Source organism: Phalacrocorax aristotelis, chromosome 20, assembly GCF_949628215.1.
Source record: "Phalacrocorax aristotelis chromosome 20, bGulAri2.1, whole genome shotgun sequence".
In the NCBI taxonomy this organism is placed as follows: domain Eukaryota; kingdom Metazoa; phylum Chordata; class Aves; order Suliformes; family Phalacrocoracidae; genus Phalacrocorax; species Phalacrocorax aristotelis.
Genome location: NC_134295.1, coordinates 761,027 through 788,739, shown reverse-complemented (window position 1 = coordinate 788,739; position 27,713 = coordinate 761,027). Strand labels below are relative to the sequence as shown.

Here is a 27,713-nt window from a genome sequence, read left to right as displayed (position 1 = left end):
ATGTTCTCGAACAAGCCGAGATGCTGAAACACCTGCGAAAATGGGGGGTTGAAAGCCTGTTTCGGAAGGGTTTGACCGGGGTTACTGCGCTGCTGTTAAACCTCTTACCGACCCCCCCCGTCAGCAAGGAGGGGGACGGCCGGCGCCGCTCTCCGAGGGCCGGGCCCTGTGCCCCGCCGGGCCGCCTCGGGGCGGGCAGCGGGTCCCCGCCGCCGCTCGCCGGGCCTGGGCCCGCCCCGCCCGCCGCACCGCGCGGGGCACGCCGGGACGGCCTCCCGCGCCGGTCCTCCAGCTTCCCAGCCTGCCTCGGCCCGCCTGAATGGGGCAGAGGCAAGATGGCGGCGAGCGTGAACTCTGCCGGCGGCGGCGGTCTCTCGCTCTTCGAGTGCCCCAGTTGGTGAGTGGCGGGACGGGGCCGGGGCCGGGGCCGCACCTCCGGGCCGCTCGCCTCCGGGTGTGCCGCGGGCCTCCCGCGGGAGGCGGCCGGGCCGGGGGAGTGGCGGCGGGGCCGGGCCGGGCGGGCGTGGGGAGCTCGGGGCGCGGAGGGCCGCGGCCGCCCGCTCGGGCCTGCGTTGCCCGAGGCCGCGCTCCCCGAGCCTGCAGCCGGGCGGCTGTGCGCCGCGGCGGGCCGGGCCTGCCAGGCTCCGCGCTCGGGTCGTGCGGGCCCGCGGGTGCGTCCGGCGGCCGCGGCGCAGCGCTGGCCGGAGCTCGGGGCGCGGCGCCTCCTCCCGAGGGCTTCAGCACGACATGGCATGTAGCACGCGTGAATCTTTCTGCTCAAGTGATGTATTCAGCACGAGAAATCTATCCGCTTGAAACTAGCCTGGATTTCTGTATTACGCTGAGTCCAGTCGGAGGAGAGCGGTGCGTTGGAGAAGCAGTATCGGGGCCGTGAACCTGGATGGGTTTAGAGTCGTAGAAAGGTCCACGTCGGAAAGGATCTCTGAAAATCATCTGGTCCAACCTTCTCGTGAAAGCAGGCCCTAAGATGAGGTTACTTGGATCCCTGCTTCACTCGCTTTGAATTTTTTGATGCATTACTACGTAGATCTTTCCTGTACTGTCTTTGGGTGCCAGGACATTTATTGTTCAGGGGACGTGTGCAGTTATATCGCATAGAAAATGAGAGTGTTGCAACTGAAAAGTCAAGGGTTTGTATGAGCTAGCTGTACATGTGCATGCATGATTGCAGTCTTTAATTGCATAGTCATCTGGTTTTTTGCTACAGGTCCCCTACCTTTCAGTGCTTTGATGATAGTGCTCAGTGAATGGATGCTTAGTGAATGTGCTTTTTATTTTTGACTTGTTTTATAAGCATCTGCTTTAGTTAGTAAAACCATTTAACACTCTCATGGGGAAGATGTGTTTCAGTATTTTATTTGTGCTGAACATATACAGTAACAAGCAGCTCTGTGAGACAAGATAGTGCTCCATAAGATGACACAATAGAGTAGATAAAGCCAAAAATTATTCTAGATGTTCAACTTCAAATTTGAAGTGTCATCTCTTTAATATTTTTTCCTTAGAGGTTTTTATACAACAGTGTTTGTGGTAAATTTGAAGGACTCCTGCCTTTGAAAGCTCTGGATTGAACAGCTGGAGAAGCGTAACTTGTGAAATGCTGAGTTGCAGTGACTTGCATGCTACTGCAGAAGAACTCCTAAATAAGTACCAGCAGGAGGGGAGGACTGTAACAGCTATAACTGGGGGGGCCTCTTTAGCTACATGCTTTCTGGCTCCCGCTAGGAACAGGGCAGGGTCTTGCAGACAGGCAGCTTTCTTTGCCATGCTGCTGCTGACCTGGTTTGGTTTTGAAGCACAATCTGTTGCGCTGAATGATAGAGAAACAAGCTGGAAGGGGCGTCAGGGAGATGATCCAAGCCAGGGTTTTCACACTCAGGAGCAAGGGGGTCACGTTCGGGTACCAGGGCCTGCCTTATTCTGACATTTCTGAGGTGATTTTAATTCACTTTTTGCAACCTGAATGTCCTTTTACTGTAATGTTCTAAAATCCTTCTCAGGTAAAGCAGAGCTCGTATATGGACTCTCTTCTTATGTATTCTAGGGAAGCTCTTTATTTCCCCTTGCACCTCTGTTGTAAATATGCACATTGTAATATTTTAAAGACCATGTTCAGACAAGCTGTTTGTTTATACCGGTCTAGTGAAAGGCGTACCTGATACCGTTTGATTGTAGTCAATCTGTCATGCGTGGAGGTAGCAATTAATATTGGTGAAAGATTCTTTTCTGTGTGGGAAAACTTAACGTTTTTCCCTAAGACTTCTTTTGAAGCAGGTAAGCTGTCGTTTCATAAGTGGGAGAAAAATAAATAAACTGTAGCAGGAAGGCAGTATGGATAGCTTCCAGTTACAGTGTTTATACGCTGCTGAATAGGCAACCGAAAATGGGCAGTATTAGGTAGTTATGGCTGGTGGTACTCCACTGCCTCCTCCAGTAACAGGGGGGAGCTCTTCTACCAGGTTGAATTTATTTACTTCTGGTTTACTTTTCTAGTCTGCAAAAAGTAATAGAATATATTTCACGATAAAAGTTTACTTTTAAATGACTTCTGCTGGCATCTACTGAATTACAGATTCTAGTTTTAAAGTATTTATTTCTTCCAGAGTAAACCAAAGGACACACAGTTAAGATATTTAATAAGTCATGAGCCTTTCAGAGGAAGCATTCTCCAGAGTGAAAATGGTTTGCAATAGCAGGCTTGGATCAACAGTATTGCTTTTTGAAGTTCTGACTTCCAGAAAGTCTCAGTGTAAATGTATCCTGCAGGATCCTTGAAGTTTTCCTCAAGCACTGAAAGCCTTCTGTATAGGTAGCAATGTAGATCTTCATAGGGAGAGCTTTGGATGACCAAAAACATGGAGTTGCAGGGAGTTTTCATGGTAAGAAAGAGGTGCTTCTGTAGTGAATTATCTTCAGTCTCATCACCCTATATTAAAGTAAAAATCAGAGTCTTTACTTATTTATTTTTCTGCCTCTAAGTACAGCTGCCTCGGGGACTGCAGACACCAGTTATATGAGAAATATATCTTAAATATAATCAACAGAAATAGCTTTTTCTTTCTTGTCTTTAAATTGTTGCCCATGCTTTTGAGATTTGCCTCCATCGCTGTATCTGTTCTTTCCTAATGTGGACAGTGCTTTAGTATCCAGTTTTCAGAAGAAACTTCTCTACTGAAATTCAAGGTTTTAATTAGTTTTAAGTTCTAGCTTTGATTTAGTTTTTATGCTGTTATAGGTTACTTATTCGTAGTCCATAAAATATTTATTTTCTTGTGTTTCTAACAGTTAAACTGGCTCAAGACAGATGAAAAATAATGAATGCTGTCTCAGTAGTGCTTGCTTATGCCAGTACTTGTTTATGGGTGTTCTGTAATTCCTCTGTACATGTTAGCAAAGACATGGACTATGCATTTAAAATTGGAATAAAGTTGGAATAAAGATGTTGCCAATACTTTCTATGGATTAAAATTTAGCCATACCATGAGATTCGAAAATGTCTTTAGGTAACAATTACTTATCCTAGCTTTATTAAGACTTTTGCACGCCTTCTGAAGTGGTGTTAGCGAGTAGAAGTAATCTCCATGAGGTACAAATGGTCTGGGGTGTAGTTTGGAGGTGACCATCAGATGCTCCAGGATACTGCCTGCTGCTCCTCTTGTCCTGGTTTAGCCTGCATTTGGGATTCTGAATATTTCTTTACTCGCTCTTTTGACACACTGTTAGATGGAGATTCAAGTATACATACATTTGAAATAGTATGGTTTAAAGGCAACAGTTGTTCCTCTTCAGTTTCTCTGAGCCAAGAACAAGCTATTCCTGGCAATGATTGTGCACACATTTCTGGAGAAGGTGAGCTCCTGAGTTCTGGAAATTCCACCTTGTCCTTGAAGTTGGGCATGAAGGTGTGTACAGTAGTCACATAGGCCAAGACTTTTAGGAAGTGGCTAAATTTAGGCTTCTGAGTCCACATTTAGAAGCCTAAATAATTGACCTAATTTTAAACTAACACAATAGAATTAAAGTTGTCCTGTCTATGTCCTTAATAGCTACAACTCAAAATTTCTCTTTAGTCTGGATAGGACTTAACTTCAGTGAGGCTGCCAAGTTTCAGCTGGACTTAGCTGTTGTGGCCCAGTTGGCATGTCAACGTTGAATCTTAGCCTTGTCGAAGAGATACTGTCAGCTAATCTGTAAAACTTCAGTTCTGTTATTTGGTGCTCCTAGCTAGCATCACATCCCAAAGCATGAACTAATGGCTTGGTCCTCTTTCCTGAGACGCTTTATTTTTGTTACTGAATATGCTCCTTGCAGAGTTCAACTCAGCTTGGGCTTTTCTTCCTCCTCTTGGCTGTCTGTCCCCGCTTTTTCCCATTACTCAATAGTTCTGCCGTAGAGGGTTTGCCATCAATGGCCAAAATAATCTGTACAGATTCCTCACAGAATCATCCTGATGTTAGGCGCAGCGCAGTGTGCTGCTCTGTACAGCATAAGGTGAAGAAACACATTTCTCTGGTTCCAATCAAGGAAGAATTTTTGCTTGTAGGTGTTTTAATCTTTTAAAAACCTATGCTGCAACTTGTTTTTGTTCAGTGGCATTCATCTTAAATATTGTAAAGCCAACAAATCCATACGTGTAGCTGCTCTGGGAAAACCTGAACTTCACTGTGTCCAGCTGCTAGACTATATTGTGAAGGAATTAATTATTCAAGGCGGGGATGTAGATGTACCGTGTCTGCCAAAGGCTGACTTTGTCAGATGAACCAGCTTTTTCTTCAAGACTCTCTTCTTTCAGAACACACAGGAAACGATCCTTTTAGGGAGAATAAAGGGGTTCATACAAGAACTGTGAGTGTATAAGGAACTGACTTTGAGGAGCTGAATAGAGTCCATGGGCTAACTCCTTTAGTGTTGGGGGGCTTTTCTTAATTACCTTGACAAAAGTAACCATCATACTCGTTAGTGACACAACCATGGTCAACATAGAGGCCAGATTATTAGCCAGTCTTTTTGGTACTATTTGAAAACCAGAACGGTAAAACAAGATAAAATGCAGAAGTGAAAGATGGAAAATAGGGACTAAGAACAAGAACTTCTTCTTAAAGCCAGAAACTCACTATTCAGAAGTAAAATGACACAAGTTCATATTCAGAAATAAAAGGCACATATACACAAGTATGTATGCTAATCGCAGAGTGACCTTCAATTGCTAGTATCGTAACTGTTAAAAAAATAAATAAAAAGACTAATAGTCTGCCTGATATGTAATAATGTCTGTTTGTAAGCTAGGGAAGTGTCAGTGCGGTTGCAGAAGGCACTGATGAAAACGTGTAGTCTATGTTACCTATACTTAATAAAGCTCAATTCAAATGGGAGCAGATGCAGTGGGAAAATTCATTGATGGGGAAACAGTGATCTTTCTCTGAGATGGAACAGAGCTTTAGTTGTCTAGTAAAATAAAAACAACAGTGGTTTTCAGTGGCAAAGTATTTTTGGAGAGAGATGGTATTGGGGAACTTTTTTTATAGCTGAAGGGGAAAAAACCACCAAAATCTAGAATGGGAATAAACGGACCAAAAATTTAGGATGGAAATCAAACTGTGAGAATAGCGACGCTTTGGAACAGCTTCCGGATGGGTGTAAAGGTTACAGCAGGATGATCTGCAGCAGCAGTGGCTGGAGTTGCTGATTCTGGAGGTCCTGTCTTTTCCTCTGATTTCTACAGGTGAATTACACCCCCAACGTACCCATTCTCACTCTGAAAATGTAGGAATAATCTTATCAAATAATCACTGCGTCCTTGCTCACTACTTAATATTCATTTTCGTATTTATTTCAGTGCCATTTGAATTCAGTTTTTTTGATGTCATAAAACCTGTTGTTCTCTCTAATAGAATATTTATGGCCCTGTTCTCAGGAATTGAATTTTGTATACAATTTCCAAATTTCACTGTATTCCATGGAGACTTTGTTTCTGAGTAAGTAACCAAGGGAACCAGAGTGAACCAGTAAAATCAAGTTCTGTGTGGAACTGCATTGTAACAAGAAAACATACATAGTGCCAAGGTGAAGTTGGTCAAATGCTTTAATACAAATGGAATGTTTTGTTCAGTTGAAGCAGCTATGTTTCTCATCAGAAATCTTCCATAAAATATTCTTAAACCACAGTGCAATTTTTTGAGTTCAGGAAACGTCTGTAATCACTAAGTTTGAACCACAAGCTTTTTAAACTGTATTTCTTACAACTGGAAGTTTGGCAAGAATTATTTTAATGTCTCTTAAGAGTAAAGGAAATCCTAAATGCCTCCCATCAACCTGCATTTGGTTTTTAGAGTTCAAATGCCCTAGCCGTCATATTTCCTCCAGACATAACAAGGTTGGATCAGAATTATTGGTCAGCTCTTTATCTAGCCCTCTTCTTCCACGTGGGGAGAAACCATTGTGCATGAGTGAAAATAATTACCCAAAAGATTTTGGCCTTAACCTTGTCATAATACCTCCTTGTATTGTCAAAATTGTCACCCAAACGAATTCCCGTGCTAGCTTGGCCTCAGTTTCTGCGGTGTGTATGCTGTGCTCTGAGAAAGGCATATGACTCACTTCCAGCACTGATGCACAAGATCAGCAACAACTTTGTATTCAACCAACATCTTGATAAGAGGAGGATTTTTTTCTTTATTCTGATTTCTTTCTATAGAAAATAGCATAAAACCAGCCATACTAATGGAAAACAACAGCCCGGGTGGTTTCCTATCATATGTAGTAGTGACCGATAACTTACACATTAGCCTGATGTGTAACTCCTCTTGTATGCGCTCTGGGCTTCTGGCCATCAGAAGCAACAGGGGTTTGTGAGCTAAAGACTCTGTCTGGGTGGTCATATTTAACTTACTAAATTAACTAACACCAGACCTAGTCTCCACAAATATTCTAATTTTTCTTTGATAACTTAGAGTTTAATTCCACAACACTGAGTGACAGTTCTTTTTACAAATTATGCAAATGGTAGAAAAGGCGCTCTCCTTGTTTTCAGATCCAGGGCTCCTTGCTGCTTGTTTCAAGACATAATGAATACATTTTTGTAGCATTCATTAAGAGGACAAAAGGAATGGATACTTGCCTGTTTTCTTCCAAGCTTCTGAAGGGATGTACTCTTTTGGTTTTTTTCCCTCCCCTCCCTTGCATAGAATTATGGAATCATTAAGGTTGGAAAAGACCTCTAGGATCATCAAGTCCAACCCAACACCCCCAGGCCTCCTAAACCCTGTCCCGAAGTACCACAGCTACACATTTTTTGGACACCCCCAGGGACGGTAACTCCCCCACCTCCCTGGGCAGCCTGTGCCAAGGCCTGACCACTCTTCCAGTACAGACATTTTCCCCAATACCCAATCTAAGCCTCCCCTGGCACAGCTTGAAGCCATTTCCTCTCATCCTGTCGCCTGTTCCTTGGGAGAAGAGACCAACATAGCATGAAGCCATCCGTGCTGGTTATCATCCTTGTGCCCTTCTCAACAAGAGAACCAGAACTAATGCAGCTTTCAGATGTGAAAACATTGTACTTATATAGCTTCTTCCTTATGATGTCTTTGTCAGCGTTGATGAGTGTTCCTCTGATTCTTTCTGAACTTAGTCATGGCAGCTCTAAGTCTTTCCTGAGTGGCAATAAGGAGCCTGGAGCTCCTGGTTGTGTTTGCCTGGTTGAAGTGGTCTTTCTCTAGCATGTACCAGCACTTGAGAGTGCTGATTTTTATGGTTTTTTTTCCCCCAGGATGTTTTCTCAAGCAGTAGTTCAGTAACATGAGATTTGTTTGCAGCATTGTAGTCCGATTTGAGTTTCCTGCATAACTGTTGTGATAAGTGATTTTTCTCATTTTGTTCCTCCTCCAGACTGCATATAAACATCACAGAGCCCTCGCAGAACCCTACTCCTTCCCAACTCTTACTCATTTACACTCCCTAAGGAATTAGTGTTTCTTCTCCCTGTCACACCTTAATTTCCATAAGACGATTTGATAATTTTGCCAAAAGCTTTTCTAAAAATGCCAGTCTGCTGTACTGATAGCCGTGTTTACATCATCTTGGTTGTCTCCAGGAATTCTGGTAGATTTTGGGATACTACATGCTTCCTCAAAAACCATGTGAATTCTTTCTCTCCAGTATTATTTTTAAGTATTATCTCAATCAAAGATGTAGGAAGCTGTGCTGCAGTCGGTTAGCCTAGGCTCCTCTTCAGTCTGGAAAAGGAACACCTGAGAGATACGTTGGGTGTCTTGAGTAGTGACTGGAACATCTGTAGGAGACAAGTGCTTGCCGTCCTTTTGAGGAGAATAACTAGAGTTTGCAGAATTAAATTAACAGCAGGCAGATTTGTGGCCAAATAGTGGAGAGGGTGCTTCAGCTATATGTAGGCGATCTATGAAATTGTTTGTGTAAGATTCAGTGAGAACATTACGTTTACATGGGTCTTAGAGCAATTTTTGTAGATAGTTATTTAAACAGGTAGTAACTGTGGCTCTGGAAGTCCTTGTGTTGGTAACTGTTGGAAACCGGGAGAGCATTCCTGTGTAAGGCACCCAGGAGTGGTTACTGGAGGTAGTTTTTAATTTGCAGAAGGTTCCTTACTCTGAGTTGGTCGGTTTGATCTGCTTGATACAACTCCACAGGAATGTGAAAGATAAGTAGAGTTCTTGAAGTCATACAGAAGCGGCACTGCTCTCTTGATTAAATTGGGCTCTCATTTTACAAGAGAAATGGTGTAAAGGAACATCAATACAATGTTTTTGGACCCCTGTGTAAATAGTACACATCTTGTATGCAACTATTGAAGAGTATCATTTTAAGGAAAGTTCACTTTGCAATAAAAAAAACCTAAAACACACACACAAAAAAACCCAAAACAGAACACCCATTAGGAATATTTTGAGATTAAACAGTCCACTTTGTAATTGCCCATCCATTGCACAGGTAGTGAACAGCAGGCTCAATTCCATACTCATTTCTCATCATCCATGACTATACCTACTTCCTCTCGCAAGAAGTCAAGTGATTTGGGTAATAAACATCAGTTTTATCCAGACACCACACTAACGCCTTTCCCAGGATGTTCAGCTCATCTTAGGTAGAACAGAAACTATTTCAGTGCTTGGCTGCATTCTGTCAAACACAAGGTTCTTTCAGCACGGTCATTGTTGTCTTGGGATTCTTACAAAGGCCAAAAGGAGCAGATTATGTGTAATCCCAAAAAAGGTTTATCCTTCTTTGTCCAAGAAAAATGTTTTGCTGCCATTGGAAGAACTGTCATGCTCCACATACCGTCACATTTCCAAAGGGTAAGTACTGCTGAGTATTGACGTGCAGATCAGATGACTGTTCTCGCCTGGCTATTATTCAGTTCCCATCTGTCTGCTCATTCCGCTCAGCATTACAGTTTCTCCAGCTCTGCTCTCTGCAACTTCCTGAGGAGGGGGTGTGGAGAGCGAGGTGCTGGGCTCTTCTCCCTGGGATCCAGTGATAGGACACGTGGGAGTGGTTCAAAGCTGCGCCAGGGGAGGTTCAGACTTGACATTAGGAAGCATTTCTTTACAGAGAGGGTGGTCAAACACTGGAACAGGCTTTGGGAGAGGTGGTCGATGCCCCGAGACTGTCAGTGTTTAAGAGGCATTCGGACAACGCCCTTAATAACATGCTTTAACCTTTGGTCAGCCCTGAAGTGGTCGGGCTGTGAAACTGGGTGACTGTTGTAGGCCCCTTCCAACTGAAATATTCTATTCTACCAGTTTTCCTGTCAGAGCTTGACTTTATGGAGTTTGCACATCACTTCTGAAATATGCTTTAAAATTAGCATCATCAGTTGATAACTTTAATTCTCTGACAGTGAGGGTAGTTTAAGCAATAGATTCCTCAACTGTTAAGTGTAGAAAACTGGTATTTGCTGTCTCTTAGAATGCTTGGCTAAATACCATCTGGGTTTTCCAGTTTGTTACTTCTTTATATCAATTCTCATAAACTTTCTCACTCTGACTCTTCTTTGAATTCCTTTGACTAATTCTTAGTTAAGAAAAACTCTAGTGTGGGGTGTCCTCTCACCTCTCCTCTGATCCAGTGAACTCATTGAATGATACTGTTATGGTCATGTTCTCCTTGCGGCCAGCCTCATTAATTCTCTGGAAGGGTTCTTTTCTCCCAAGTAAGCCTTAGGCAGTTTAAGCGTACTTTGTCACAGTTAAACTTACTGAACTAGTGATCATTAACTATCGGTCCGTTTGCAGGCCTTACTTTAAGGTCACTTGCAGAATGCTGACCTGTAGAGCACAGATGACGTTCAGGTGGGGGGCACTGTGATGCACAGTCTGGAAGGTGCAGAACAGCTTCTTGTTTGTTCTTCTTTTTCAAACGCAAGAGCTTGTGCTGGAGCCAAGCTCTGATGTGAGATGGGTTGTCTTGGAGCAGTGCTAAGCCTGGCTGTCCGTATGTGTTCTACAGAGAGGAGAGTCTGTTGACCTCAAGTAATTCTCCATCCTTCAGAACAGTGTAGGACAATTAGTTTAGTGGATATTTTAGCACATTTAGTGCTAAAATTTAGTGGGAGAGGACTTACTTCTTTAATATTGGAAATAAGAGGGGAAAAAACCTGCTCTCATCTAAGAGCACAGTACCAGCTTCCTAAAAACTTTCTTCTGGTAGATTTTTGCAAGAGATTTCATTTCCATGTTTTACTTCCTTGATGCATGAGGTGAGGGGTCTGATAAGGCAGAGCATGTGAGGGGTTGCTGACACTTCCAAATACAGCCATTTGTTCTGATCTTTGGTGACTCTGGAACTAATCAGTTTTCAATATAGAACTGGAAAATCTTTCTACTTTTTTTCATTAAAAGGCTTTTCAAGTATCTGACTTCAGCAGCCTAAGGTGTGACATTGGTTTAGTTTGTTCCAAAGGGACAGACTATTTTCTGTATCAGAAATTACTTCTGTGAGTTTGTTTTGATGGTATTGTGATCAGTATTTAAGCCTTACTGTGTTTAGTGTTTTGCACGCATAAGTAGATTGGGGAAATACTGTCTGCGAAGGATTCTCAGTCCAAAAGATGCCAGAGAATAGATAAAAATTTCAAGCACCTTAATTCATAGCTGAAGGCACTATTGTGTGCTGCTGCTGGGCTTTTTTTTCTGTGTTCAAAATAAAGTTGAAGGTAAAGCAGGGTAAAAAGTAGGGGGGTAATGAAAAATTAGAGGTTATATATGACAAAAGATGACCATCAGACAGGATTCTGTTTACAGAAGAGGAAAGTGGATGTTCTAGAGCACTTGGGAGCTTTCCTGTGACTGAACTAGGTATGTCGAGGATGTTGCTAATATGTTTTTAGGACAGAGTGACTGTTGAGTATCCAGGAAGAGATCACTGAAAAGAAAAGCAGAGGCCAGATTGAGTAAGTAAGTAGACTTGCTTATAGAGATAATTTGTTGAAAGGTTTACCTATTTGAAAGGAAAAGAGAAAAAAGGTGGGGGAAGCAGCTTTTCTTCGATCAAAGTAAGGCAGGCTTTGTGAAAACTATAAAAAGTTGTGTCACAGAGTAACTAGAACTTGGCAGTCTTGGTGGAACGGAGGAAAACAAGCTTGCCAGTGCTCAGGGACAGAAAGAGGAAACACTGAGAAGTGGACAGGAATCGATGAATGAACTCTGTGTCTCAGTTTCCTGTCTTTCAGCTCTCTGAGAGCTGAGATCTGAGGGGAGCACGGGAAGAGACGGCAATACTCAGGTGTCGCCTGGCTGTATGATCCAAGAGCAGTACTTAAGAGGAGGCAGTCCCCTAGCTGTACTGGAGTGACTGGAAGAGTCAGTCCTTGCAGAACTCATCAGACAGACTGTGTATCACCTTTGGGAGCATTTTTACTTGCTGGTCTTTCCCCCACACCACCTAATCCCTCTTCTAGGAAGTAGTCACCATTTTAGCAATTGCCATGGACCTTTGCACCCTTTGTTTTTGCTGCTGCTGTTTGTTCATCCAAAAGAATAAGAATCAGTATCAGCCATATCCACCTTATTTTGTTAGGATGGTGCTATGCACAATCTTAGAGAAGGGCTTGGTGAGAAAACTTGTGAAAGTCCAAACTGGCATCTTAAAGGAAGGGCCAGAGAGAGATCTGAGCAGGCTAGTATGGATTTGGAGCAAGAATGGAAAATGCATGTGCAATACTTTGAGAAAGAAAAGAAGCAGAAATAAGAGGACTGTGTTCTTGTATGATGTTACCTAGCAGAGCATGTGTACAGTACCCAGATGACCTGGAGACACAGAAGAAACCTCCAAACTGTAAGGCACGTCCCAGAAACATGAATATCTATATTTACCCCCCTCAAACAACTTGAATTACAAGTGACCTTTCTTTCTTCTCCAGCCATGCTGAGAATGTCCTACCCATTGTCGCTGTTCTCTTGGCCCGCTCTGTGCAGCAGGGAAAGCAGTAAATGGGAATGCGATCTCTGTCGTTGCTCTTCAGAAGAGCAGTGGTGTAGCTGGGAACTGGGTCGCTGCTATCACCCAGAAAGTTGGTCCAGCCCTAGAGACAGGCAGCAGTGCTGTTATCACTGAAGAAGTAGTAGAGGTGCAGATTTTGAGAGATCTGAGCAGAAGATGATCATTTGCTGTCAACAGCCAAAGATCCTGTTTTGTGGAGGGCAGTGTATTGGCACCACAGTGGTGTCCTGGTTTTGAGCTCTGTAAATACCCAATAAGTTTTTGATGCTGCTAATCCTCATGGGTTCTCCCGCATGTTAGCCTTGTTTTGCTGCGCGTTGCCAAATCCCACGTGCCTCTGTGCTCCCTTTGCCCAAGCGGGAATAGCGCCGCCTGGCTGGTGAATCTGCTTCCCAGGAGGTGAGCAGGGCTGGGGGAGCTGAGCTGCTGTTTGTTTGAGAATTTGGTGGAGGAGGAGAGGTCGGGATCCCTCTGCCATCCAATACTGTAGTCTCTTCCGTGTTACCTGTGTTGGTAGAAAAGTTTAGGGTGAGTGCGGAGGAACTCTGGCCAACATTTTTATAAGATTACAGGTGTGTGTGAAGCCCCTGTCAGGTTTTTTGCCATTACAAGTCCTAGAGGGGAAGGATGGTAGAAGTTTCTGTTCCTCTCAGCAGCTAAGGGTAGAGAGCTACTGTTTTGAAGGTAACATGAGAGAACAGAGCCCTGAGCAGGCCCTTAAGGAAACAGTCCCAGCCTATCCCCTTCTCTAGATGTTAGCCCCTTCCTGGGCTCATATCATGTTCTCTTAGGAGGTGCTCTGTTCATTTTGTAAATTAGCTGTTTTTCACCTGGACAAGTAAAGCTTGAAACGCCTCATCTCCTGTTAGCTTAATTCTTAACTGTAAAAAATTATGTTTTATGTGTTGTCAGAAGGAGTCTGCAGAGAGGAAAAGCAAATTACGGGATTTTCATATTTTTGCAAAAATAATTCTGCTTATGTTTGTGTAGGTTTGGTCTGTAGCTCTAATAGAGTATTAGCTCTAACACTAATAAACTTTTTATTTAATATTTTGACACTATATTTTCCATTCTTTATTTTCCAGGGCAGGGAAACCACCACCTGGCTTACATCTGGATGTAGTCAAAGGAGACAAACTCATTGAGGTATGAAAACAGGTTTTGTATGTATTTGGTGTGTCGTACACGTAGGCACCAGCAATAGAACATTTCCCAGCATTTTCCATACTTATTCATAAGTATCTCCTTTCTCACTCATATTCATTATTTTCAAATCAGCTTGTTTTACTATGAATCTTCAGAATGAAGTGCATTTTCCCTTGCCTGTACTCTAAGGCTGTCTTACACTCTGCAGTGCTTCCATCAGTTATCTTCCGCTTAGATGCACTGTTTGAAGGGATACAAAACCGCAGTGCTCAACTAGCGAACAATGAATGACACCTTGATTCCTGAACATCAAACCTCTCCTAGGAGGAGAGAATAAAAATAAAATGTTTGTAAGGGAAACTTGATACTTTGCAGAGCCATATTTCTTCCAAACTTAACTTTGGACCGAAGCTGACATTTTGCTCCTGACAAGACACGTATATAGGAGGTAACGGAGTGCAGCCAGAAGGCACCGTGTTTTTGGAACTTCAGGAGCAGAAACTCGAATAACAGGGGGAAAGAAATCCCAAATACAAAAGAGTAAGAGGAAAAACTCTTGTACTGCTTGTTTGAGATACTTATGTGGTCAGTTTATTTTTTATTTGTTTTACAGTAACATTAACTAGGCGTCTTGTATTTTACAGGATTGTTGCCCTGGCCCACAGTGTGAAATGCAGTGTGATTTTTCATCCCATGTTCTGGATCTGTGAAGTGTTGTGATTAGCACAGATACAATGAGTTCCTTTTATTACAGCAAGGGAATTTGTCTGATATATACACCCCCTTATGCTCTATTTCATATTTTGTCTTATATCATGCTAAAAGTAGTAAATAATAATAATAACAAAAAAACGCTGTTTAACATGGTTGACATAGAGGACCCAAGCCAGTGAATGTACTTTAGCTGTGGAGGGACTTCTCACTTGCAATTGACTGAAACAGTGTCTGTTTCTGGACAACAAAGGTGTGCGAAGTTGAGCCAGATTTTCTGAAAAGAAACGTGGAAAATTAAGAACTCAGTGTTAGATCAAGAAAGATTTAGTTAGCGTAAAATTTTGGCTGTTTTTTAACAGATGCTACCACAGGAGCATCAGGCAGTAGTAAGTGTTCCTTGGGGTGTCCAGCGGGAGAGCTTTACTCTTTAGAATTTGATTAAGTTACCAGAATATGCTTTGCACAGGAAGGCAGATAGAGATGTCACAAACAGGTATCTCACAAACAAACTTGTGTTTTCCCAGGGCAGAAACAAGTAAAATGAGGCTTTTCTTACAGTCCATAACTGTTGGTTTTAGACTGTTTGAAGGAAGTGCTCTTACACTGGATTTAAAGACACAGAAAATTGGCAAAGCAGTCTTGACCTAAAAGAGATCTTTGCTCGGCCTTAATTTGAAACTGATTAGATACTAACACACATTTACTGCATCTTCAAAGCAGCTCATTAGTTCATACAAGGCATGGCTGAGTTGGTTCATATGTGCTACTTGGACTATGTTGGAGCTATCCATGACTGGCTCTTTTAGGCATTACAGCTTTCAAACCCTTTGCCTTTGCCTTCAGACCATGGGCCATGTAACCCGCTTCTCATGGTACTGTTGTATGTTCAGAATAATTTTCAGAGATCAGAGGGCTGTGGTAGGACTGCTTCTCAGCTCAGCCTTCTCACTGCCATCCCAGCAGCAGCATCTGGGGTAAGGATTCTACTTGGCACTGGGTTTTGCAGTATTTCTTTCAGGCCATGTGATGAGATTCAACAAACAAAGCCAAATAGCAGTGACTTTGGGTTTTTTTGTATGTGGCAGGTGGCCAAACATAATGCAGCCGTCCCACCTTGGAGACTTATTCTATGAGATGAATTTTTTTCTTGTCGTGTTTCTTTTGGATTTTTGAATGTGGAGAGAGAGCTTTGGGATGAACGTGTTTATATTCAGCGGTCTGCTGAATTAATCTTCAGGTTAGTAAATGTCTAGGGAGTCTAGGCAGGACTTGCTTAAAAAAAAAAAACAAAAAACAAACCAAAAAGTCAGCAAAATGCCATATGATGCTGAGGATGTACCATTGGTTTTGGTAATGGATGAGCAAACTTGGTGTTGACAAATTGGCAGTCAGGAATATCGTCCTGGCGGTGTCAAGCTCTGAGGCTGTGTTTCCCAAAGCTTTTGGACCTACAGCCCAAGGTGGCTTTGTAAGCCTGGGGTCTCTGTCCACGCTGGAAACATGGGCAATACAAGGATCCTTGTTGCCTCTTCCTACCATCAACTCTCTTGATAACCTGAAGGAGGTTCTTTTTGCTGTCATGCATAACACTGTTAACAGCCATTGCTAGTCCAAGTAACTCGAGGTTCAGCAGAGGGTGTGATCACACCGAGGCTACAGAATGGCCGTGGAGTTTGTGTTTTACCTCCTGAATACGTGATGCTGGCTATCGGTGTTACCAAGATCGGTGAGGTACAGCTTCCCTGCCAGTCCGTGTGTGATACGTGTGCTGAATGCTGTGGCGAGCTGTGACCAGTCGCAGGCACCTACGTGTGAAGCACAGAGGATCTGGCTTGTACTTCAGCAGAAGTAAGAAACAGAAGAGCTGGCACGGTGGGGAGGTTCTAGCAGACTGCTCCATGCACGCCTGCATGGTTGCTTTGTGGCCTGGCACACTGTACACAGGCGATGACTAGCGTCCTCTAGACTGCGGTAGTTACGTGAGACAGTGCGCTCTGTTCGTGTACAGGAGTGCAACAATTAACAGCATTTGAACTGGATCCATCTGTTCCCCTTTTTCGTACGTATGGCAAATTTTTTTGTCTTATGGTAGTCAGCAGTAACCAGGAACAAACGTTATTAAATCTTGTGGATCACTGAGCACTTGGTACTAACCGAGCCATCCGTACCCCAGGCCTTGTGCAGAGGTCTGAGGTACACCTTGTGATTGCTGGGTCTGAAGAGTGCAACATTAAAACAAGCCATGAAGTGTTTAAGCTCAGTGTATAAAGGATAACACTGGGTTATAACTCAGAGGCACAGAAAATTTTGGAACCTTTATCTTGAAATAAAGGCAATAAAATTTTTTCTCTGATTTGTTGCAGTATTTCCAATTTATGAATTTGTTTGTGTCTTCTTAAAATCTCTTGAAATGCTCAAGACAGAGTGGTGGTGTTCTGTGTGCAATAGGTGCAAGTGAAAACTTATGGGACCCTTCTTTTGCTTTCAGTTGTGGACAAGAATGAGAAATTGTTGGACTGATTTTAATGGTAGTTGAAATCATGAGATAACTGCTTGCGGAGCTGAGCATTGAAACATGGAGTAATGAATCAGCTTCCGAAGATTCACTTGTATCAGTGTTGTGTTTACGGTTTGTTGGGTTTTTTTTCTTCCAATACACAAGAATAAAAGGAAAAGTTAGTGCTGGTCTTTCTTACAAAGTGGAATCATAGAATTCATTATTAGAAAGGTATTGGATTTGGGAAGACCCAGAGTGCTGAAGTGAATGAGCAACGTACTGCGTAATATTGGACATAAATCCATTGCTGTGAAGTTGAATCCCCAGAAAACCTAACCAGCATTTCTCAGATGTGTTGTAGCAAACACTGTGGTATTCACAGATCAATAGCTGGATGAAACAACTGTCATCTTAAGGGAAAATATCAGTGAGACTAATGGAATGACAGGTGTTGATTAAGGCTTGCCAGAGAAAGCGTAACAAAAGTATGCTAGCATGAAGAATGTACAGGGAGGAGATTGGTTGATCTATTTACAGGTGGAATTAAAAAAAAAAAAGGTGAGATAATATTCAGCCAGAAAGGACTGAGGGAACCATGTACTAGTTTAAGCTCTTTATCGATAAGTGGCTTACACTTCCTGGTGGATTCTGAAGGGAGGGTCTTGTGGAAACCAACGTTTGTAAACAGATGGAAGGTGATAGTGGGTGAGGGCAGAATCCAGTCAACTCTTTCACTATATTTACTTCTGGGGGGTTTTATCTGAATTGTACTGAGGCTTCAAGGTATGCCACTCCCCACCAGACACAAATAGATTCAGAGGAGACACCTGCGTGTTTTAAATGTCCTAGTTGGAGGAAAATCACTTGCATTTTGTATTTGCACCTCATTTGTCACCAGATAATGTACTTGAAGTGAATTGCTAATTAAGCTGTGATTCCTGTCTTATTTGACAAGATGTGGACTCACAAAGACGACTTTTTTGATAGTTAAAGTCGAAGTATGGGCGCTCTTGTGGATTTTCTGCCAGCCTATGTATCACTGAGAGTACTGATGAAGTTGTCGTCCTGTCAAACTGTTTGTTTTCCTAGAACTTCTTGAAACCTAATATCTTGTAGTGCTGATTGAAGTTGGCCAGTTGGGTGAGAAGTTACCTGGGTTAGTAGTGGGTGTCAGGAGCTGATCACCTTGATCACCTAAATCTTGTTATTTTAAGAAAGCAGGCCAAAATATGTAATTCAGTAGATTTCACAAAGCATTTACACTCGTGAAATCTTGCTTAAAATGTATACCTTGAGTTAGCTGGCAATGAGATGTTAGCAGATTATTACCTAAGGGACCAATTAATTGTGAAGTTGTCGTGATGTATGCTGGTGTGGAGCTGAGCTGTTCAGTTAGGCTTCTAGGGACCTGAAAGAGAGAATAAACATACAGAAATAAACGAAATACTACTGAATGCTAGATTATGAGAACTTGCAGCATGGGGGCTGACAAATATTCAGCAGAAGAATGAGAAATCCATCCTAGAAAATGTAGAACACATTCAGATTTTTCTAGGAAAAAATCTGAAAAAAATCAGTGAGGAAGCGACACCTGGATGCAGCAGTGCCAAAAGCCTTGCAGTTCGTAATTGGTGGTCAGGTAAAGAGATGTAACTTTGCCAGGTGATTTGTAGTAGAAAATGAGGTCCATGTGATTTCTGTGCTTGCAGACAAGGCAGAGGAATATAAATACTATGTCTTATTCCAAGCTGACTCCTTATTTTCTGTGACTTGTCAGTGCCACAGAATGAGTGTCTAAGTGCCCGTTGTGTCAGCCTTTCCGAAAGCTCAAAAAAACCCCAAAACAACTACCTGTAACTAGGCTGATACATTAGCTCTTTCTAGCTAAGCGCGTGGTTTGTACAGCTGGCAAAACTGAGGAGCAAATGTCTGACCGACGTGAATGCTGCTGCCAGGGAGGGAGGTCCTTCCTCATCACGCAGTCCTAGCACGTATCCTCCGTTGCCTCGCTAGAGCCAGCTGGGATATGTGCCTGACTGAAGGCAAACTGATTCAGGCCACTAAAACAGTAGTAGGCTAAGGGAGCAAAAAAGTGCTTTGCAAGCTGAGAACTTGGCTCAGATGTGTGGCAGTGCGGGTGAGGAGAGGGTTGTATACGTGGGAATGGAAGGAGGGAGAGGGGAGAAATCCTCGTGCTGCAGCAGGCGAAATGTTAATTCAGCTCAGGCCATCTCATGAAATCAATGCTTTCCTGAACTAAAATGCAGTTTTCTGATGGAAAATGCATCATCTGCATTCCCTTGATCATGCTGTTGAAACGTTGCGTGGGCTTTGGTAAATGTTTCAAAAAGCAGGAGAGGCCATCTGTTAACAAATCTGTGATGCACTGCCAGCCTTTGACTTGTGCAACTGGAAGCAAGAAAACACAGGTTAGATTAAGATCTTGGCATACAGTGAGGAAGGCGGCTGCGTTGCTTAGGTACTTCAGCATTTAGGCACAAGGAGTTCCTTTTAACAGTATTGTCTGTTAATAGAAATATGTAGTGTACACTGTAGGACTGTGTCAGCGTGTCCCTTTGCTTTTCAGAGATGGTTTATGTAACTGATGTTACAGTAAGTAAGATCTTGTTTGAAAAAGAAATTAGGACTAGGATGAATTATGAAGAAATGCCTAATGGCTTACTTGAATAGACTAATACGGTGTACATATTCATATAGTTTTGTCTTTCTAATAAAGGTCTGAAATCTCCTGTATGTCCATTTCTATACAGAGATACAATTTTGATATTCTGTATTGGACTGGAGATCATTTAGCATAGATTCCTGGCTTAGACAAGGCCCAAGGTCATCTGCCTCTAGGAGTGTGTAAAAGTCATTGGGAGCACAGGTGAGAGAGAATCTCTTGCATGAGACAGTCTCATGCTTTGAACAGTTACTGTCCTTCCCAGGCTGTCTTGTATCGGCTGTTAAAGAAGGGAATAACTGAGACTCTTCCACATTCAGCTGTTCTGATTTTACAAAGAGAAGATTTGAGTTTCTGTACTGAACAGTGTCAGACAAAACTGAAATACTGATTACATGTTGATGCTTTGTTTTGAATTTTTTCTGTTTATTCATGTTCTTGAATTTTTTCAGGAAGATCCAAAGGATTATAGGAGTCTAATATGTATCTCTGTTTGATATTCTACCTCAGAAACTCATCATTGATGAGAAGAAATACTATCTTTTTGGGAGAAATCCTGACCTGTGCGATTTCACCATTGACCACCAGTCTTGCTCTCGGGTCCATGCTGCCTTGGTCTATCACAAACACCTCAAGAGGGTTTTCCTCATAGATCTAAACAGCAGTAAGTAGCGTGACATTTAATGAGATAGAAGTATGATATTTCAGTGCTTAAACATTTCTGAATCTGAGACACTTTTTCCTTTGTTGTTATTTGGTTATTTGCCTTATGTGAATACATGACTATAATATGAATTAGCGTCCTAGTGAAAGATTGGCAGGGGTTAGGAGCAAAGGAGCATTCCTTCCAGTCAGCTTACATCTGCTTCACTTGATGTTTAAGGAAAAAAATATTTCTAGACTCTTAAGAGGCTGTGGGAGCAGAGGAAAGTGAATTAGCCCCCACTTCACAATTTTAATGATCTTTCTCTTCTGAGGGTGGTTTCCCAAGATCTAAAACCTGACATACTGTTTTTTCCACTGAGGGAATGATTCCAGACATTGTACATTGGGACCTACAAGAATCCAGAAAGTAAATGGTGTTTGTCATTTATTTCCATGACGTTTTGAGGACTTCTGATGTGTGTTACCTTAGCTTGTGAGGTGGTAGATAAAATGTACATAGCTAAAGTTTTCAGCAGTACCTCAGTGACTTGTATCTTGGAGCAACCATGTACAGTTTCTGAACTTCTCAAGATTTGAACTCAAATACCATGAGCCCGAGCTGATGACTAACATACTATTTTGCATTTTGATGTTCTCAGCACATGGCACATTCTTGGGTCATATCCGTTTGGAACCTCACAAACCCCAACAGATCCCCATTGACTCCACGGTTTCATTTGGTGCCTCTACACGGGCATATACTCTGCGCGAGAAGCCTCAGACACTGCCGTCAGCAGTTAAAGGTGATGAGAAAATGGGTGGTGAAGATGAAGAGCTCAAGGGCTTGCTGGGCCTTCCAGAGGAGGAGACAGAACTTGACGTGAGTACAGTGGCACATTAGGTAGCATTTCCAGCTAAACAGATAGCATTCCCTGCTTGTTTGCTTAGGTTCAGGTTCTTAATTTCTTGTCCTTGAAGATAGTCCGATGTGATTTCTGCTGACAGATATGCACAAACCATCTCGTTCTGTCGGATAAGCCTGTGATCATGCTCCTCCCTAGAATCAGTGATCTAATAATCCTACTATTCCAGTGGTCTTCTCACAAAGTCTTGCCAGAGAGTATGTGCTCTCCAACTAACATTACCCCAGGTCAGGGGTGATTTCCCACACTGTCCCCTGTAGCCAGATAACAGTGAATGCTGCCCTGTCTCCTACAGTTAGCTAGCGAAGAGGGAGAAAGTGGCGTGTGTGGCATTCACAGGATTGTTGAGGTTGGAAGGGACCTCTCAGGATCATCTAGTCCAGCCCCCTGCTCAGGCAGGATCAGCTATAGCAGCTTGCCCAGGATTGTGCTCAGTTAAGTTCTGACTATCTCTGCAGACAGAGACTCCACAACCTTTCTGGGGAACCTGTTGCAGCACTGGAGCACCCTTTCTTCCTAGGGGTCTAAAGTTGAAGCTAGACAGTGTGCAGTGGTCTTGTGATATGCCCGATGACACAATGAAATCAGACTTCATAGATCAGTTGTTTAAACTATTTAATCTCCAAATTTGTCATTAGAACTTGACAGAGTTTAATACAGCCCACAACAAACGGATTTCCACGCTAACCATAGAGGAGGGGAATTTGGATATTCAGAGACCAAAGAGAAAACGGAAGAACTCCAGAGTGACATTCAGTGATGATGATGAAATCATCAATCCAGGTGAGTAGTTTGCTTTAATCTTTAGTTGAAGCCTTTAAGGCTCTTTCCAGTATTTTCACAGGGATTCCTCATGGCTGCCTATGGATAAGGAGAATAGAAACTTGGCAGTCAATATTTGGGATCTGCTGTTTCAGAGAGGCTGCCACATGTCTTATTTGCTTCTTGGACCTCTCTGTTTCTTCTACTTCTTGTAAAGTAACTGTGTGATTTGTGCAGGACAGCGCAAACATGCTCAGCTTCATTCTTCAAAATTATGTCAGATGTTGGGAAGATATCATGGGTTCAAAAGGAGGAAAGTGTTTTAAATTTTTTGTCATCTTTAAAATCTAAATGGGAACTGAACTTGTTTGGTTTTCACCTGTCCCTTAATGCTTTCTTTACCTGTTGCCTAATGGATATTTATCTCAAGCTCAGAGGTTTTTTGCTACTTGTCTTCATATCTGAAACAAGTCATTCCCATTCAAAACGATGCTTCTGAAGATGAATCCAATTCCTAATTATTCATTTTTCTCCCTTAGCTGTTTTATATTAATGACACTCCTATTTATCATATTTTATATGGATAATATTCCTATTAATAAGATTACCTTATTAATGAGTATGCATTTTTTAAATACAGTCTGGAGCTAGTTTCATTTGGCAGCGTATGCCACTCAGAATAACCATTTTTATTTCCAAGGTTATGCATTTTAGTGCTCAGAACATCCAAATGTAAACAGCAGACATTTGCATTACAAAAAAGGTAAATTTTTTCAGACTTTAAGAGACTGTGCATCAAATTCTTCTGACTCCTCCTGCAAGGACCCCGCAGGACTTCTGGGGCCAGCCTTTGAGCACGTGCTGTGCCTTGTCAGCAGCGGCTTTCAGCCTGGAACTCCCGTCTGTCTGAGTGCAAACTGGCCATCCATCTGTCCTCTTTCCCCACTCTTCATATGAGTGGAAGCCTTTCCTACCAGGCTATCTGATGAGCCCACACTGAGACAAAGCCACTAGGTGTCCCCTTAGCTCCTCTCTTTATGTGCCATGCTGTGCTTACTGAGAGCCACTGGAGCGCTGGCTTGGAGGAGGTCCATGTACCAAGTCTTCATAGAGGTTCCTTTACCTGACAGGTGTTCTTTTCCTGCATTCTTACTGAGAGCTTCGCTGTTCTTGCCTTTACAGAGGATGTGGACCCTTCTGTTGGGCGTTTCAGGAACATGGTACAGACGGCAGTAGTCCCTGTCAAGGTACAGAGTAACTCCCAGCTTTCTAATTAATATGTTATATTGTGAACTCACTTTAGGAATTACACCTTAAAAACATAATGCTCTACGGTGGAAAGCATTCTGTTGTTAAACAAAAGTTGTGTTCATGTTTCACAATTGTCTTTTTTTTAAGCAGGCTTGACCATTTCCCTTCCAATCCAGCTTTAGCTCTTTGCCTTAATAACACATGGAATCATTGGCAATATTTTTTTCCTCCCAGAAAGAAATGCTTTCCAGAAACTCAGTACGGATGTTCTAGGCAAAAGTTAAAATTGTGGGAAGTGTGGAAAATGTAAAAATAAGAGGTTGTTTGTTTAAATACTGTAAGTGCTAAAGACCAGGGTTTAGACTTTGCTCCAGGGTGAGTCTGTTGCCAGTGCTATATTTAATTTGAATATGCTAGGAGTAGGGAGGACTTGCAAAACTAAGCAACGGTGTCATAGTGATTTCCCTTGTTGCTGGTATACACTAAATGTATGTGGAAAAGGGTAATTCTACACAAACCCGCAGACTGCAGGAGCAGATTCAAATGACCAAGAGCTAGACAAAATCACCCAGATCTAGAAGTTACCGTTTCTGACTGGGGGGGAAGGAGGGTCTGTGTTACTGGCTAAAGACCTACTTGGTCTTGTGTTCCGGACAAGCTCAAGGCTGGCAAGGAGGTACAGGAGATAAAGAGGTGCTCAGACCTGATTCAAGTTAAACCTGAGCTTCAACTTCTCTCACCCCTTCCTGCATTTTCAAAGAAACCCAGAAGAAATCCTCTGGGACCAAGATTGGGACGTGGTCTGTAACTGCTGTATACGTGGCTGGTCTAGGTGCCTTTTTGGGGAAAATGGCATTGGCGTCCAGTTTAAATAGCTTGCTTGTTTCATGGATTTTGAATAATTCTTTAAATACTTCCATCTACAGAAAAAACGGTTGGAGAATCCAGGCTCACTGACCGCAGATGATTCTGCATCGCGACGTATGCAAAACTTTCCCTATAGTGGAGGATTATATGGTGGTTTACCTCCAACTCACAATGAGGCGGGTTCCCAGTCGCATGGCGTCCATGGGACGGCGCTCATTGGTGGTCTGCCAATGCCCTACCCCAATCTCGCCCCAGACGTGGACTTGACTCCTGTTGTGCCCTCAACAGTTAACATGAACCCAGCTCCAAACCCTGCCGTCTTTAATTCTGAAGCTGTGAATGAACCCAAGAAGAAGAAATACGCAAAGGAGGCGTGGCCGGGCAAGAAGCCGACCCCTTCCCTGCTGATCTGAGTTGGGTTTTGTTGAGGGAGGGTGGGAGTTCTGAACTCCAGAAACTGTTCATGTGCAGCATCGTCTTTTTAAAATTTCAGTGTCCTAACCAGATGTAATACCAAGATTGGAGAGGTGAAACATCCTTTAAAGATCTGTCTTCAAATGTTTTTGTATGTCTGTTTAAAAGCAAAAAAAAAAAGAGAAACCAACTTACAGTTCCCACCTCCTTTGGAACCAAAATATATCTGGAAGCCTTTTCGTAGCCATTACTGTCCCCAGAGGTCTTTACTCTGAATTTTGATCCACAAGTTGAAGGGGCAGAGTCATATAATTTAATCATCATTTATGTCATGACCCTGCAAATTCATATATTTAGATGTTGTGCTTACTATGAGTAATGTTGTTCCTGCTGGGCTTGCTCGTAGCAGGTGAGCTGTATCGGAAGTAAATGTTTGTGGGGCCAAGCCTTTCAGAAATCCCATTGGTTTGAGTTCTAAATCTTGCAAAACACAAATCAGCTTTTATGTTTTACGTTTTCAAAACCTCACCAGTGTGGGGCATTATCTTTGTTTTGTTTTGTTTGGCTACAGCTTGTTTTAATTTCCACCTAAAACACTACAGAGTCGCACAGTTCATGAGAACATGGAGTTAAAATGGACAAGAAATAGGTGGGCTTCCGTAGCTGTGGTTCGGTACCGCGCGGTGGAGTGCTGGGTGGGTGGGTGACGGGTGTGTACGTGGGCGGATCGGAGGTGCTCATGGCGGTGTATGGCACAGCGAGCCTGGGGGTGACTGGCCCGTGGATAGGCACTATCCATGCTGTACAATAAACAACAAAGCAGTGTTGACACCCTCCCCTGTGATAACTTCGGGTGTGGAGTTAACACAGAGAACAGTTGCTTTTAGACTTGGTGGTTAAGTTAAATAGTTTGATTTTTATTTGCAAATAAAAATCTTAGAGTATATGCGAGATGCAGCAAGACACACATAAAACTGAGCAGCTATCAGCAGCATCAGAGGACTTGCATGTTTAACGGCTAAAACCACAGTCTCATACTGTTCTGCCTGCTAGTAACGGTGGGTGAGAACTGAGTGTTGCTTAAAATTAGAGTATGAACTCTCAGTAAAGAATCTGCCTCACCGCGATGAAAGCCGTGCATAAGTTGGTTTCAAAATAGTACATTTTTTGACTACTTCATCATTTTTTCCCATTGAATAAAATGAGAAGCTTGATTTGGATTGTTGCTGTAGCCCTTCAAATCCTTGGGTTTAGATGTCAAGATTTGTTTCATGTGTATTCAGATGCTGAGTCTTTATACAGGGTAAGGCTAGAGCTCTGTTTTTCTTAGGTTTGCTCTGGACTTTTACACCTGTAACACGGTTACAGCTAGGTAGTCACATTCCTTTGTTGTTTGGAGGATTTCTCCAGGAAGCATGTGCTCTGGTGACAGAAGAATACCCAGCTGTTCGTTGTGTACAGTACTGTAGCTACCTGGCTAAGTAGCGGTGTGCAAATCCGAGGGTTGGTGGAGCACTGCTGTGTTACGCACTAGGCTTGTTTTGGACAGATGCTCCAAAATCAGTGTGACTTCTGCATCTGCAGAGTGATTGCTTCTATCATGTAACTGAGGTAAAAAGGAGCTAGTAGCTACCCCATTCACAAGAGTGGTGACTTTAGAGACTGGTTTGTTCCCCTCCCCGCACCATCATATCTATCTCAAACTATTATATGGATGAATACAGTACCTTCTCCATGGTACAGTTGTGCCGCTCTTTGTTTAGTTGCTATCGAATATGATTCGGTCCTCGGACATTCTGCTTCCAAACACTCCATGCTGACTCTTAAAATCTTTCTCCCTTTATTTTTAGTTTTGCTTCTTCCTGGTATGTAGAATTTTCCAGCCAGTCTGCTTTATGAAGGCAACTCTTTAGGGTAAGACTAGTTAGGGCAAGTAAAAGTTGAACAGGTTTTCTTCTTCCTTTTTGGGTTGGGATTTTTTTTTTGTGGGGGAGGGGAGGGTGTGCAGGGAGGGAATCTTTTGTTTCAGTTTTTGCAAGTGGCTCTTTGCAAGATTTTTTTCTTGAAAAGGGAAGCTTTACTGCTCATTGTTTTTTAAAGCTCTTCTCCTCCCTGGGTTTGAACAAGCTCTCATTATTTTAGAGCTTAGGAGCCATAGCTGGCCAGTACGGGAGGGGACAGTGTAACATCTAGGGGCTTTGTACAGAAGTATGTACACTTGTGTAATATGTAATAGGCCTTTTCACACTTTCTGTTGAGCTTTTTACCTGTAACCTTTACTATGTTGTAAATTAAATGCAGATTTTGCCAGTTTGGAGAGTGTAGTGTGTTCGTTCCCAGTCTACGCTTCTGCAGTTGGGAGTGTACATGGTTTTGTGGCTTATTGAGGGATTTCTGCCGTGGCTAAGTGCAGCTGTCGCTGCAGGTCTGGTTCTTAGTGGCTGGCTCAAGCTGCAGCTCTTAAAGCTGCACCAGCTTCTCTGCTTGTGACCTGCTTTGCTGCCTCGTGCTGCAGCGTGTTGCACTTTTGCACACAGGTGTAACACTTAACAGTGGATTTTAAACAGCAGTCACCTTTGTTTTCTGAGTGAAGTTTTATCTGGTTCTGGCATGATCATCTCTCTGCAAAAGTTGTACTTTAGAGCCCAACTTTGCTCTTTCATTGCCCAGCTTGCTGCCTCTGACGTATAGCCTGGCCCGAGTGCACCGTCCTTTGTCACACTGTGTCTGCAGCTTGCCCCAGGCTCACTGGGGAGAGCTGTAGTTAAAACCAGTAAACTGGGACCCGGTTAAAGATAACCGTGGTGCCTGCGGTGTGAGGTTGAGAGGGATTCCCAAGCTTTGCTGAATTCAGTAATATTTAGGCTATAGATTAGTGTTTCTTCTCAGTCCAGCAATATCCTTTAAGCAGCTGGGGCAGTTACATTTTCCTTATTGTGTGTCAGCAGAAGGCTGAATCTTCACAATTCATGCACAATCTGCTGATCCAGTAGTAGTTGGTACAGGTTAAGTACTTGACTTGTGTTCTGACATTTTAAATGTTGCTGTGGTTAGCAGTTAATTTCCTGTATTAAAGGACGTATTAAAAAGGAGTCAACTTGCATGATAATCTAAAGCACTCCCTGCAGTGTGAAATGCAGAGATGGGAACGAATAAGTGGAGAGAGTTTGCAGCTGAGTAAGTGATTGAGCTAAAGAATAATGGCAGTGTTTCCCAGGAACATCTGTCCTTGCAGCATTCACCGGCTTGTCATTGTAACCCCTCTGCCCTTTTGGTTTTGAAACACAAGAGTGCAGCACCCAGAAGGCATCCTAAC

The 27,713-nt window shown here is 42.8% G+C and overlaps 1 protein-coding gene and 1 non-coding gene across 2 annotated transcripts; both read left to right on the top strand.

Annotated features, from left to right (window-relative positions):
• Nucleotides 1-149: 149 nt before the first annotated feature.
• PPP1R8 (protein phosphatase 1 regulatory subunit 8) lies at nucleotides 150-26,707 on the top strand. The gene is made up of 7 exons (XM_075115097.1): nucleotides 150-397; nucleotides 13,581-13,641; nucleotides 20,046-20,199; nucleotides 20,840-21,060; nucleotides 21,742-21,886; nucleotides 23,048-23,112; nucleotides 24,043-26,707. The coding sequence occupies exons 1-7, from the start codon at nucleotides 336-338 to the stop codon at nucleotides 24,394-24,396; spliced, it is 1,062 nt and encodes a 353-aa protein (XP_074971198.1). The 5' UTR covers nucleotides 150-335; the 3' UTR covers nucleotides 24,397-26,707.
• LOC142066988 (small Cajal body-specific RNA 1) lies at nucleotides 16,493-16,658 on the top strand. The gene has a single exon (XR_012663858.1).
• Nucleotides 26,708-27,713: the final 1,006 nt, after the last annotated feature.

Bases quoted from the DNA above. Each gene is read 5' to 3' on its own strand.
- PPP1R8 (XM_075115097.1), top strand. From the start codon at position 336: ATGGCGGCGAGCGTGAACTCTGCCGGCGGCGGCGGTCTCTCGCTCTTC. The intron at 21,061-21,741 runs GTGAGTACAGTG...ATTTGTCATTAG, and splicing joins AGGAGGAGACAGAACTTGAC to AACTTGACAGAGTTTAATAC. The intron at 23,113-24,042 runs GTACAGAGTAAC...TTCCATCTACAG, and splicing joins CGGCAGTAGTCCCTGTCAAG to AAAAAACGGTTGGAGAATCC.